The 12,677-nt window shown below is 54.5% G+C and overlaps 7 protein-coding genes across 7 annotated transcripts; 4 read left to right on the top strand and 3 right to left on the bottom strand.

The window, feature by feature from the left end:
- Window positions 1–218: 218 nt before the first annotated feature.
- VTN31DRAFT_785 (uncharacterized protein) lies at window positions 219–1,084 on the bottom strand (the record flags this gene model as incomplete). Its single annotated transcript, XM_069408327.1, has 2 exons — window positions 219–475; window positions 544–1,084. 2 exons carry the CDS (start codon window positions 1,082–1,084, stop codon window positions 219–221), a joined length of 798 nt encoding a protein of 265 aa, XP_069263641.1.
- A 768-nt stretch (window positions 1,085–1,852) lies between these two features.
- On the top strand, window positions 1,853–2,531 carry VTN31DRAFT_784 (uncharacterized protein; the record flags this gene model as incomplete). Its single annotated transcript, XM_069408326.1, has 2 exons — window positions 1,853–2,281; window positions 2,370–2,531. 2 exons carry the CDS (start codon window positions 1,853–1,855, stop codon window positions 2,529–2,531), a joined length of 591 nt encoding a protein of 196 aa, XP_069263640.1.
- Window positions 2,532–2,635: 104 nt separating this feature from the next.
- Window positions 2,636–3,911, bottom strand: VTN31DRAFT_783 (uncharacterized protein; the record flags this gene model as incomplete). Its single annotated transcript, XM_069408325.1, has 2 exons — window positions 2,636–3,706; window positions 3,768–3,911. 2 exons carry the CDS (start codon window positions 3,909–3,911, stop codon window positions 2,636–2,638), a joined length of 1,215 nt encoding a protein of 404 aa, XP_069263639.1.
- A 453-nt stretch (window positions 3,912–4,364) lies between these two features.
- Window positions 4,365–6,758, top strand: VTN31DRAFT_782 (uncharacterized protein; the record flags this gene model as incomplete). Its single annotated transcript, XM_069408324.1, has 1 exon — window positions 4,365–6,758. The coding sequence occupies one exon, from the start codon at window positions 4,365–4,367 to the stop codon at window positions 6,756–6,758; it is 2,394 nt and encodes a 797-aa protein (XP_069263638.1).
- Window positions 6,759–6,931: 173 nt separating this feature from the next.
- Window positions 6,932–7,578, bottom strand: VTN31DRAFT_781 (uncharacterized protein; the record flags this gene model as incomplete). Its single annotated transcript, XM_069408323.1, has 3 exons — window positions 6,932–7,248; window positions 7,313–7,372; window positions 7,446–7,578. 3 exons carry the CDS (start codon window positions 7,576–7,578, stop codon window positions 6,932–6,934), a joined length of 510 nt encoding a protein of 169 aa, XP_069263637.1.
- A 363-nt stretch (window positions 7,579–7,941) lies between these two features.
- Window positions 7,942–8,450, top strand: VTN31DRAFT_780 (mitochondrial 37S ribosomal protein bS6m; the record flags this gene model as incomplete). Its single annotated transcript, XM_069408322.1, has 3 exons — window positions 7,942–7,965; window positions 8,012–8,043; window positions 8,141–8,450. 3 exons carry the CDS (start codon window positions 7,942–7,944, stop codon window positions 8,448–8,450), a joined length of 366 nt encoding a protein of 121 aa, XP_069263636.1.
- Window positions 8,451–10,507: 2,057 nt separating this feature from the next.
- VTN31DRAFT_779 (uncharacterized protein) lies at window positions 10,508–11,898 on the top strand (the record flags this gene model as incomplete). Its single annotated transcript, XM_069408320.1, has 3 exons — window positions 10,508–10,549; window positions 10,612–10,760; window positions 10,812–11,898. 3 exons carry the CDS (start codon window positions 10,508–10,510, stop codon window positions 11,896–11,898), a joined length of 1,278 nt encoding a protein of 425 aa, XP_069263635.1.
- Window positions 11,899–12,677: the final 779 nt, after the last annotated feature.

Raw genomic sequence — 12,677 nt, 5'->3', positions numbered from 1 at the left:
CAAACTGTATTGTACGATGGATACTAATGATAGAAAGGCTGTACCAGACATTCATGATGTAAATGCTGTCATATCAGGACGGTTCACACTCTGTCGTGGATGTATGAACAAGACAGATATGGATTCATAGACCATGACCAATGCAAAATGCCGATGCCGATTCCGAGAATAACTAATATATACTCAATAGAAAGCGATGATGCAAGATCGCGTCAAGCTCATCCCGATTCCTGGCTTTCCTGCTGTTTCCTCGCCGCCGCAACGATGTCGCTCCACCCGTCCCGTTCGGAGTGCTTCTTGTAGAAGTACGTGATACCGGACCCCTCGACCGGCCGCAACTCCGGCGACAGGCGGTCCCGAACAGTCTCTTCGATGGCCTTGACCGAGCGCTCGTTGTCTCCGTTCTTATTCCAGATGGAGATCAAATGGGAGTTGAAGCGGACGGACATGGATAAGCCGAGGACATGGTCATGTTCTACATTACGTTAGGAGAAGTGATATACAATCAGGGCTCGAAAGAAAAAGGATATAGGGGATATCTACCGCTCTCAATAGCCGACTGCAACTCATTCGCCAACGTCAAGATGGCAACCTCGTGGAAAAATGCCTGGCTTTTGGCTTTGGGCACGCGGAAAGTCCAGCTCCCGCCGTGCAGATTCTCCGGGTCCTCCCAGAGCGGCTTCACGCCCTTGCGGAAGATGTGCACGGTGTCGCGCAGGCGGATCTGATGCCAGGGATAGTTGTTGTAGACGCGATAGAAGGTCGCGATGTCGGCGATGTCCTCGTGCAGGACGTACAACCGGTCGGAGTAGGTGGTGTCGCCAGCAGCGGGAGAGAACCCGGACCCGGACCCAGACGTTGCTACGTTATTATTGGGCTCGGTGTGCCGATCAAACCATATCGTCCAGCGATATTGAAAGGGCAGCGGGCGGAGTTTGCCGATGATATTCTGGTGGAGGGTTTTCCGGGTGGCTGCTGCGGGGTGAAGGGAAGACGAGGACGTTTGGGAGGAAGAAGAGGAGGAGGAGGAAGAGTCTGCGGAGGAAGAGGGATTGGGAGCGACGTCAACGCTGGACTTGTACATGGCAGTAAGTGGCTAGAGAAGATCTGTCGTGTTCAATTAGCCTTGCTGAACGAGTACGACTGTCTATGTGATATGTGGTTTGGAGGAGCTTGGTGATGATAGTCCCTGCATCGCCAAGGGACTGGGGACGTTCTGCAGTGACTCAAGCAGAGCAATCCGGTTGGCTGCAGGACGTGCAGACGTGGCTTCAAAGAGATTGATAGGTTTTATCTTCAATATAGGGCTGGCATGGATAGTACTCACTCCTTGAGCTATTAATATTCACAGCACCGGGTGAATGGGGAGGATAGTAGTAATTATGCGCATTGTCTCCATTCCACCTCGTGCAGGAGATACAATTTGTAGCAAAGGTCCTCTCGAGCTCAGTCCTCGTACTCACAACTACCCCGTACATACTGCATCTTCAGCCATGAAAACCCAAGACTCCTTCGTCTCCCTCATCTTTCGCTGAGAGAAATACATAGGCGCCTCGCCGGACCATTCAGAACCAGTCACTGCCGGAGGTTTTCTGCTCCACCCCCGCTGGTGAAACAGCGACGTCCCGGTCCCACTAATTGTTTGGGAAATGCCGTTTCAGGATTGATCCGTTGAATTACGCATCAATTACCACATTACGTCAATCCAGCCAATCGGAATCGGCGTTGCGGTCAGTAATCAACCCCGACATGTATTTTCATAACCACAGCCGAAATGTGCAAAACTGCAAATCGTCATTGCTCCAATGGCTGGGTCACTTTAAAAGGTTCAATCCTCGTTGAATTCATACTCATGGCACAAAAACGCGGCCACAGCGAAGAGCTGGGAGTAACGACATCACCCGACACCAAGCGGTCCAAGGTTGAACAGAGATCACCACTTCAGGAAGAGAGCGACGACTGGACATCCTCCTCGGGAAGTTCACTATCGTCAGAAGAGGAGGAGGATGGGGAAGAGGATGGCAACGAGGAGACCGACGACGTAGCGAGCGACGCCAAAGAGCAGTTCGACGAGATCACGACCGTCCCCGGCCGCCCTCGACCTCGGATCGAACGCCCGCAACACTCCGAGCTTCTATCCCGAGTATCGTCCTTCCTCCCGCAACTCAAAGCCGCGAATGAAGACCTCGAGCGCCGTATTGCCGAAGGGAACGCGCGTGACCATGTCCTAGACGATGTACCAGATGATGATGAGCAGGGCGGCCGGCCGTACATCGAGATGGTATGTGCTTGTGTTCTGGAATCCCTCGTCCATTGACTCGGGAGCAGATTCTGAAATGGTTCTCTTCTCATCCGTATTCTTGTTGTAGAATCTGGGCTTGGGAGTACTTGAGGAAAAACGAGAAGGTGATGAGGATGCCAGCGAGAACAGTGATGATGGAGCAGCCAATGGCAATGTCCTCGATCGTCTGATGGGACAAAAAAGTCAATCGGATCGGCCGAAACCAGGTATCGAGGAAGTAGATGACTGATGGCTATATCACGGATAATGTTTAATCATAATCTACAATGGGCGCGAGCCACTTGCGACTTGATCATGGATTACATATGTCCTGAAGGGTTATAATACATGTCATCATTGATCCACAGCCAGTTGGAGGGATACCTCCCACTTCTGCCCACCAGATCCGTACCCCCCTCCAAGGCGGTTTCGGATCAAACTACTGATCCTCTCCCGGAGGCGGACCAGGCTCTCCTCGGAGCCCGTGACGCGTAGTTTCAAATTCGCCATGCACAGCCCGTAGTGCACTTGCCAGAACCGGGCGTCATCGACGGCCTTGACGGCAGGATCGGCCGCGATGTCGCGGATCACGTCGCTGACGCCGTGGCCCGAGTAGGACATGAGAAGAATCGACCCCAATGTCTTGACGATGCGGGAACCCAGGACGCACATGGCGATCGCCGTGGTCAGGGACATGATCATGTCGAGCCATCGGTACAGACGAATCGACAGCAGCGGCAGTAGCATCAGCGCCGCCGAGCAGGACAGCGTCAGGAAATGCGCGGGGTTGCTGAGCACCGACGGTAGGGACTCGATGTAGGCAAAGCGCATCGCCTTGCCGATCCGTGCATGGTTCTTCAGTCCGATCGCTGAGATCAGTGTCGTCGCCAGGGCCAGCAGGGCTGTGACGTCAACGCTGCCGGCGGGGACGCGCTCGTGGACGTGGAAGTAGTGCGGCTCATGGTCCGAGGACATCTCGAACCAGTGTTGCAGGTTGTGCGAGATCAGGTCCAGTCCCATAAACACCAGCAACACGGCCGTCGCGAAGCCTGCCAGCACCTCGGCGCGCTCCAACCCGAACGGATGTCGGATGCTTGATCGGCTCCAAACCTCGAAGTTGCCTAGAACGTCCACCACCACGCAGAGCAGAGCGCCGAGCGAGTCAAACAGGATCAGGTGCGACAGCGCGGTCATGGCCAGCGACCCGTGCGCCGTCCAGAGCGTGTATCCCGCAACCACCATGTGGCACACGCTCCACCAGAAGCGCGTTATCTGGTCTCGCGACATGCTCCCCCGGCATTCTGGCAGGGTCGGGATCGGCAGAGAATTCGGCAGGGCCAACGGTGCGCGCGGCGGCGGTTCTTGGAAGATTTGATGCGAGACGCTGCTGTGCTTGTACTTGTGTCCCCGTCTCTGGCTGATGTTCTGCGGTGTCGTCAGTCCTGGACCAGGGAGTTCTCCTGCGCATACCAACACATGCACTGACCTGTTTCAACACCGGCCCCTTTGCAAGGGGCATCGGCTTGAAGTTGAACGGATTCGGCGCATCGCTTCCGCCACCCCCGTCGCCGGGCGATCCAAACGTGGGACTCGTTGGGCTCGGGGGGGCGGCGCCATCGTGGGCCCTCATGGGCGATAGCGCTTTTGGATCGTGTTGTGTGGGAGATTGGTCTGTAGAATCATCCGGATCTGGCGTTTGCTCGGGGTCTGGTAGTGAAATTGAAGGCACTGAGCTGCTCATTTCGTGTCGCTGTCGTCACTCTGATTCGTATTTCGACGCCGTCTTGAAGTCGGCTAGACTAGGCTCCAAAGCTCTGTGAATTTAGCCCTCACACTCCCTCTGCCTCATTAGTTCATAACTTCATGCAAAGTGTCTCCAAAGGAGGAGAGGTGGCTTGGATCGAAGAACAGAACCAAGGATCAAATCTAAAGCGGCGCACAGGTCCATCGTCGCTGGTCGCCGCTCGGTGATCTCATCGCAGCCCATTGACCAGCTCAACCTACTAAGCAATGCCCTCCCCCGCCCGCGCCTTATCTCCTTTACTGTAGTAACGCGTTTCGTGCGATGACTTAGCCGGCGTGGATGGATAACCGCGGGACTTTTTTCTTCGTGATCCTGGTGCTCTATCTCATCCTCAGCGCGCAGGTCCGCACGCCCTCTAACCCCGAGCATGACGAGGAACAACAGCGCCAGCTCGCCGAGGAGCTGCGCGCCTTGCAGCTGCTGAACCGGTCGCAGTACGGCGACTTTGATCCTCCAAAGGATAAATGGCTCTCGGTGCCGGGACTCGGCCAGAATGACAGCTTCTCGTGGGACCTGCTACCGACGGTGCAGAATCGAGCCTTGCGCAATGTCCACAGGGCCCTGGAGCGCGCCGGCGTTGTCAAGCCAGATCAGCCGAAACCAGCGGAGCTGACGTCGATTTCCCTGCCAGTCTACCACAACGTGACGAGTAAGCTTCGGGGAGAATGGGTGCGACACGCCAAATCCCACGGTTCGCGCCTCAATATGACGGACCTGATGGCGAAATACGACTATGCGACCAGCGATTTTGGGTTGAACATCACCAGCGAGTCGGGGACTCTCTACGTTGAGCTGCACGAGGGCACTGGCCAGGAACTGCAGGAGTCGCAGACATCCCATGTCCGAGAGATCAAGGCCGACTTGACCGTTGAAAGCACCGAGGGCTTGGGGAAGACATGGTACATGTCGCTGTTTGGTCTACACTTCCCCAAGCAGGGATCTATCATCCTGACCACGACGAGCGAAAAGTTCAACGGTCTGTCCTCACTGCCGCTCTTCACTCTCTCGGAGGACATGTTCAACCTCTCGCAGCGGCTGGTCATGAAATCGTTGCAGGATACAATCACTGAGCGACGTCGCCAGCCGACTTTCTTCCCCTGGTCGTCTCTGCCCAGTGGCGGCCAGGCGGCATTTTCCACGCCCAAGTGTGAATACATTATCTACCTGCAGCAGCATCCCGTCATGGCGCGAGGACGACTAGTAGACTCGGAGCTTTTGCAGCAGATCGAGAACGAGCTGCGGTCACCAATGGGGGCGCCTATCCCGCCCCCGCCCATGATAGAGATGTCTGCAATTCTGTTCTCGCCGGACTGCGGCATGATCTTTGAGACCAAGGCGCCGCCGGAATATCCGCCGTCCGATACTCTGTATCTGGTCGGTCCGAAGCAGGAGGAATACACCAAGGCTGCTTCGCGGGTGATATATGGCATTGCAGGTATCACCTGTGCGCAGATTTATCTGCTTGTGCGACAGATGAAGGATGCGTCGACGCCATCGACCCGGAGCCGAATCGGCTTCTACACGATCGCTTTAATGGCGATGGGTGATTCGATAGTGATTTCATTCACCCTGTTGTCCCTGTTTCTGGACACCACTTTTGTTGTCCTGGCCGCAGGGGCCTTTCTCGTATTCCTCTCTGTCGGCTTCATTGGCATAAAGTTTATGATGGACCTTTGGGCTGTCCAGGCCCCTGAACGAAGAGGCAGAGACCAGAGGCGGGAGAATCGTTCCGAAGGACTTCCGCCACCCGCGACGGCGGCGAACTCGGGCGCCGCGCCTATCATCATCCCCTCGGACCAAGGCGATCCGATGGAAGACCCCAACGAGCAAACTAACCGGGGACAATCCGAAGGCAGCGACGTGGGTACAATGTACGCCCGCTTCTACTTCACTCTGTGCTGCTTGTCCATCGTGACCCTATGGTCCTTCGTCTGGCCGAACAAACTCGGCGCGGCCTACGCGCGGGTACTGGCGTTCATCTATTTCTCCTTCTGGGTTCCGCAAATCTACCGCAACGTCATGCGCAACTGTCGCAAGGCACTGCGATGGGAGTTTGTCGTCGGGCAGAGCATCCTGCGCCTGCTGCCGTTTGTCTACTTCCTGACGGTCCGCGACAACATCCTCTTCATCCGGCCAGACACGACGACCGCGCTGGCCCTGGCCGCCTGGGTCTGGATCCAGGTTTGGACGTTGGTGAGCCAGAACATTGTCGGCCCACGGTTCTTCGTTCCCCGCGGCTGGGCGCCCCCGGCCTACGACTACCACCCGATCATCCGGGATACCTCAACGGGCGATGACCTGGAATCCGGTTCGACGCTGCCGATCGGCGCCCTGCGGGCAGAAGAGCGGGATGCTGACACCGGAGCAGCCGGTGACAGTAGCAGCAGCAGTAGCAGCCGTCCCTCAGCGTCGGACAAACCGCGGGCTAAGGATCGGAAGAAGAAGATCTTTGACTGTGCGATTTGCATGCAGGATATCGAGGTTCCTGTGCTGACGACCTCTGGCGGCGGGATTGCCGGGAGCAGCGTGACGGACGGCGCGAGCAGCATCCTTGGACGCCGGGCGTATATGGTTACGCCGTGCCGGCACATCTTCCATACTGCGTGCTTGGAGAGTTGGATGAAGCTGCGGCTACAGTGTCCAATATGTCGGGAGTCGATCCCACCTGTATAGTAACTCGATAGGTCTTTCTGTCATGAAATACCCAATTTGTTCCTCCGATTCATAACATCCATTAGTAGCCAAGTGGTGAAGTCCGGCCTGTACATGTACAACCCGACGACAAACTCATTCCCAGACACTTTTTCTAAATTCTCCAACAACGGACGGAAGACAAAATCAGAGTTTCAATGCTCGCCGACAGAATCCAGATACGCCTTGTGGTCCATCAACTCCTCCAACTCGGTCTTGTCGTTGATCTCGACCTTGGCGATCCAGCCGTCGCCCTCGGGCGACTCATTGATGGTCTTGGGCTTCTCTTCGAGGACGGAATTCCCCGCGACCACGCGCCCGGAGACGGGCGACAGGACGTCCGAAGCCGACTTGACGGATTCGACGGCGCCGACGGGCTCGCCGGCATTGACCTCGACGTCCGCCGTCGGCAGCTCGACGTAGACCACGTCGCCGAGGGATTTAGCAGCGTACTCGGTAATTCCAATCGTTGCTGGAGAGAATCATCAGCCAGGCGAAAGAAGACAAGGTGAGTAGCTTTCCAAAAGCAAACATACCTATCCCGTCGTCGCCGACCTCAATCCATTCGTGCGATTCGGTGTACTTCTTGACTTGCCCTGGGAATTCGTCAGTATTCTACAAGTCGAATTGGCCTCCTTGCGGCCAACGCAATGGGGAGTTTCTGCGCACATTGAGAGCTGCGTGTGAAGGTCCTGATGCTTCCCCGCGGGAAAGCTCCGGGCATCCGGCGAGCTGCGCTGAGCGGCAGTCGCTGGGAGAACAGGGCAGAGGCCACGGGACGGGCGAGTCTAGCAACGGACATGGCTGCGGAGTGCTTTTTGGCTCGAGTTATGAAGGAATTGGGTTTGAAAATGGGAAGAGAAGTGGTTGTGTCCGAGGAAGAACAACGAGTGATGCAACTCTGTATTTATCTGACCGCGCATTATCACGGCGGAGCTTGGCCGTGTGCATTCACCGAGGGGACGTGGCGATAACGAAAATGCTTCCCTAATCAGGCCAGAATCAGAAATTTGGCCAATCAATCTTTGCGTTTGCTTCTCAAGTGCGTCGATGTAATCAATGCCAAGACTGATAAGCTCGCCGTTGGAGCTAAAAAAATCTCCGCCAAATCGTTCCCCGTTGGATTGCTCCATCCTCCAAGTCATTCGGCCTCCCAGTCGATGCGATGTTGTACGAGCTGATTGCGATCGTACGTCTATCCCACGAATGGCTCGGTGCAATACTAACGAAAACAGGTTCGTCCGGGCAGTGTCCAAGAAGTGCGGGAGTACGTCCACCCCATACCCAAATCAACTGGTCCACCATTTCATCCGTCTTCTTTCTCCCCCGGCGTCGATCCCATGGCCTAACGAGTTGCATTTCAGGATTGCCCGGACCGCCGGCCTTCAAGTCCTCCGCTCCGGTGGCGTGATCCGCGGCTACACCAACTGGGGCACCTTCCGTCTTCCCCGGCCCACGACGAAGCACCAGGCTCGGTACACCGAAGGCCACCACTTCATCATGCGCTTTGACGCCTCGGCACCCGCGCAGGCCGCCGTCCAGAGAACGTTGGGTTTGGATCCGCGAATGATTCGGTTCTCGATCATCAAGTTGGGCAACAAATTGGAGGAGATTCGCGACGTGCCGGGCACCGTCGAGTGGAATCAGAATCAGCGGTTGACGGACGCCATCTAGACGACTAGACAAGACATTGCGGTGCACGAGGGTCTGATCATTACTTTCGATGTTTGTAACCTGAATTTGGTCGTTTCGGTAGGGTCAGGACTTCCAGGGCATGGATCATGTACACTAGACTGCATATACGGCGCATTTGATTACATTCCCATCAATTGCTCCCCATTATCCTTTGATTTCTTACTCGCTAATGGCAATTCACGTCTTGCTGGATCATCTGGCATTCTAAATGGAGAATATTGTGAAATACCTACTCGGCAACCCTCCTTTCACTCCAAGCATAGTAGGTGCTTCCTTCTGTCCCATCTTTCGTGAACCGGGAGCCTGATTGATCTTAAGATGTCGCTCTTGCTCACAGCCAGATGCAATTGATAACTTTGTAGACATCCTCCAAAGATGCAGATCTGACCTTGCAAACGTGACCTAACGTACTCACAAGGGTACTCTGCCGAGCCAGTGAGTATCTCGATTAAGGCGAAGAGAGGCTCCTCGATTCTACCGGGATTACGATGACCTCTGGGCAGATCAAATCGAAAGAACCCGCGTAATAAGTCTCTATGTGGAAAACGTCGCATGTATCTTCGAATCTCTCTTGAATCCTCCCGAAATCTTGAGCAGCTTACACGAGAAAAACTTCGAAGCCATTCGATAGATCATGGTTATAATCTTCTAGGATCCACCTTTGCACACTCCCTTAATCATGATAGTAACTCATAGTGTCTACTCTATTGAATTTCATCTTGGTCAATTCTCATGACGCTTGCCGTAGACGACATTGCTGCGGGTGTCATTCGTAATTAGGTTTGTATCACAAAGTACTAGCGTTGCTGACAGGCTACTGGGTACTCACAAGTTCATGAGCATCGAGGGTATGGTGAGCTTCCAGCCGTCGGCGCAGGACTGACAGGAAGTACGACTTCCTCCTTGGTCCAATTCTTGAACAAGCGGCCATGGCTGCTCCCCTCGAAGCCATTTGCCTCGGCCTGGGTCGGGTTCCAGGCGCTAACCTCTTGACTGAGATTTGGTTAACTGTTTGGAGACCAATGGAGGAACTGACAACATTGGGATCCATTTGACCAGACGCCGTAGAGGAGGGCGAATTTCTCTACGTGGATGGATGTTCACGAAGTCGGCGTCCTTCAACCACTGCTCCAGCAGTCCAGCTTACAGCCCTTCCTGCTTCTTGGTCCGGAGCCTAACCTATTTGCGATGTTGACAGTCCATGGCCATGCAGAGTGCTGTACATTGTACTTACTGTATATCTACGGAGCGAAGAGTGCAGTGGCTCTATACTACAAACTGCCGTGTCGGGAGTGCTAGGTCTATCTCATAACTCTCCTGATGCCCGTGATTGAATGACCTGACCTAGATACTAGACAAATCCCACGGCTGAGGACTCGGAGTCAAACAGTCAGTCATCAAACTCGACTGGCTCAATCGGTGGCTGTCACGAGTACTCGTTGAGCGTTATGAGACTCTTCATTGTCACTTCAATATCCCTGCGATCTACATACCCCAATTCCTGCACAGAACAGTAGCCTCGTGAGTCGTATCCGTGCGGTAGTCAGTCATTTCCATAACATAGGTATAGGAGTAGTATGAACATCCCTCGCGCCTTTGGAAAGTCCTCGGAAAAGGGTACGGAGTATGTAGAGTGTCACGTGGCCCTCATATAGCCATGCCTAGCTCCATAACTTGGCTTCAATCCTCTCTCACTTCACTCTTGCCGCACCCCATACCCAAGTAAGTTGTACGAAGCTACTTCTGATGAGCCGTGAGGCTATCACAGGGCATTCGTGCTTCACCGCGCGTTACCAGTAACTATCTGTTGTTGCAAGCAGTCGATTGAATCGTTCGACTGTCTCCCTCGACCCTGGAATCACGTGATTAAGCCTAACTGTAAAGATCCTTCTATGGCAAATGCGCATACGATGTGGCCGATGGATCGAACGTTCTCTCAACTCAACATCAGGATGATCCAGAGCACCATGTCCAACGGCTGATGCTCATCGATTCCTGACAATGAGCGTAATAGACGGCTTTTCCCCTGCTGGAGAATGAAGAAAACGCTGCTGTTGGTGTTCATCCACGGTTTTCGGGTCCGTCTCGTTCGGTGCTTCCAGGTACAGAATATAGTAGTCCCTGCTAACATGCAACGCAGGGCGGAGATGATACATTTGGCGACTTTCCGAGCCATCTGGTGACCCTGCTCAGGCAGGCCCTGCCGAATCTAGAGGTCCTCGCCATCACGTACCCCAGGTACGAGACTCGAGGCGAGTTGAAAGAATGCGTCGGGCGGTTCCGTGACTGGTAGGTCGCCGCGGTCTATAGATGGCGCAGCTAATGACTGATGTGGTACAGGTTGCAAGACCAGGTCATTGACCTGGAAGTCGCAAATGGCACGAGTTCGCCCACCGTTGACCCGTCGGTCCATGTGATGCTCCTCGGGCATTCGATGGGCGGGATCGTCGGGGCCGAGACGGCTCTCCTGCTGGCCTCTGAACGGCCGATTTCTTCAGGTAGTAGTGAGAACAATGGCAACGCCGAAGCAGCGCCTTTTTTCATGTTTCCGCACATCCAAGGCCTGCTGGCATTTGACACGCCGTTTCTAGGTGTTTCGCCGGGCGTGGTGTCGCATAATGCGGAACAGCATTACAAGACAGTCACGACGGCGTATAGCACATTTAACGAGATGGCGGGCCTGTTTGGTCTGAAAAAGACGAAATCTACTACCACCACTACGACAACCACGTCGTCGAGCACGACGCGCCCGGCGTTGGCCCCTGCAACGAGCAGTGATGATAAATCCGCAGATGCAGCAGCAACGCCCTCCTGGCAGCGCTGGGGTCGGTATGCCATGTTCGCCGGCGCCGCAGGCGCAGTCGCGGCCGGTAGTGCAGCCGCGATGTACTCGCAGCGGGAGCGCCTGATCGATGGCTGGGCATGGGTCACCTCGCATCTGGCGTTTGTCGGCTGTCTAGTCCGACCCGGTGATCTCCGCCAGCGTGTGGCGTCTCTGTCCTCTCTCCGGCGAGACCATGGCATCAACAGCATCAACTTCTACACCGTGCTCTCTTCATCTCCGACTAGCAGCAGTCGCAGCCGCGACCCGTCGTCGCTGCTTCATCACATCCCGCGCTCGCAGAAGCGTACATTTTGCCATCTTCCGGAAGATTTTGATCGGAACGATCAGACTCTGAATAGCAGCACCAATGGAGGAGAAGGTCTTCAATGGGCGCCGGCGATGAACGAGAAGGCTCGCGACGAGATCATGGCGCATATCAGCATGTTCACGTCAAAGGACAACCCTTCGTACCGGCATCTCGTGCATGAAGCAGCCGAGACCATTGTCCGATGGGTTGATCGCGGGTGGTACGCAAGTACGAGCGCGAATCCGCCAGCGGAAAGCAGGGATGTCGATGCTGACGACGTTGTTGTTGTTGACTAATCCATCATATTTTTTTTATTGAGTGTACTGTAGGCAGGCGAGCTGGACGGCATTCCGGTCTGTTTCTGATAGAGATGACGCATAATATCGGAATTTCATAGCATAGACATTCCCGATTCAGCAACAAGCATCTCATACGTAAACCGGTGCGGTCGTGCGGGAGTTATCAATCCCTTTCCCCAGCTTCTACGTCGGCTAACACGATGGATCCCTGATCCCCTACATTGTTCCAAACCAGCCTACCATCGGTACTGCTGGTAGTAATAGAAGTAGTTGAGCCACAGTCAACCAGTATTTTCGTTCAGGAGAAGCCCTAATTACGTACAGTACCTCTCGACAGATCCACTTCCAATCTGTCCATGATCAGAAATATGCCGGCGTTCATTGCCAGCTCTAATCTAGTTTAGTTCCGAAGAGCTCCGCGATAACAGCACTGCTTCTCCTTCGAAAGAGGCCGCCATGAAAATAAGAATGACACTTCTTAACTGCATTGTTTAATTCAGGGACTTACTAAACCCTACTGCATTACTGTTATGAATACATCTCTTAACAGCAAGATGAGATCAAACTCCCAGGAACGGTCGCTGTTGATGGCAATCCGAAACACATCTCATTATTGTGTGGGTATACAGTATGTAGAGAGAATGGGAAGAACGATGAAGTCGACGATTGAAATCGCGCGCCCACCAAACTCCGCCCGAGCGCTCTTCACCCAACTACTAGTGGTAACCAGCGACGAAGCTGGAAGGGGCGACGCGGCGCACGACGCGCTCCTCTAG

This window comes from Thermomyces dupontii, assembly GCF_041956625.1.
Source record: "Thermomyces dupontii strain NRRL 2155 unplaced genomic scaffold VTN31scaffold_1, whole genome shotgun sequence".
In the NCBI taxonomy this organism is placed as follows: domain Eukaryota; kingdom Fungi; phylum Ascomycota; class Eurotiomycetes; order Eurotiales; family Trichocomaceae; genus Thermomyces; species Thermomyces dupontii.
The sequence above is the reverse complement of the archived record's forward strand: the minus strand, read 5'-3'. Positions and strand labels throughout refer to the sequence as shown.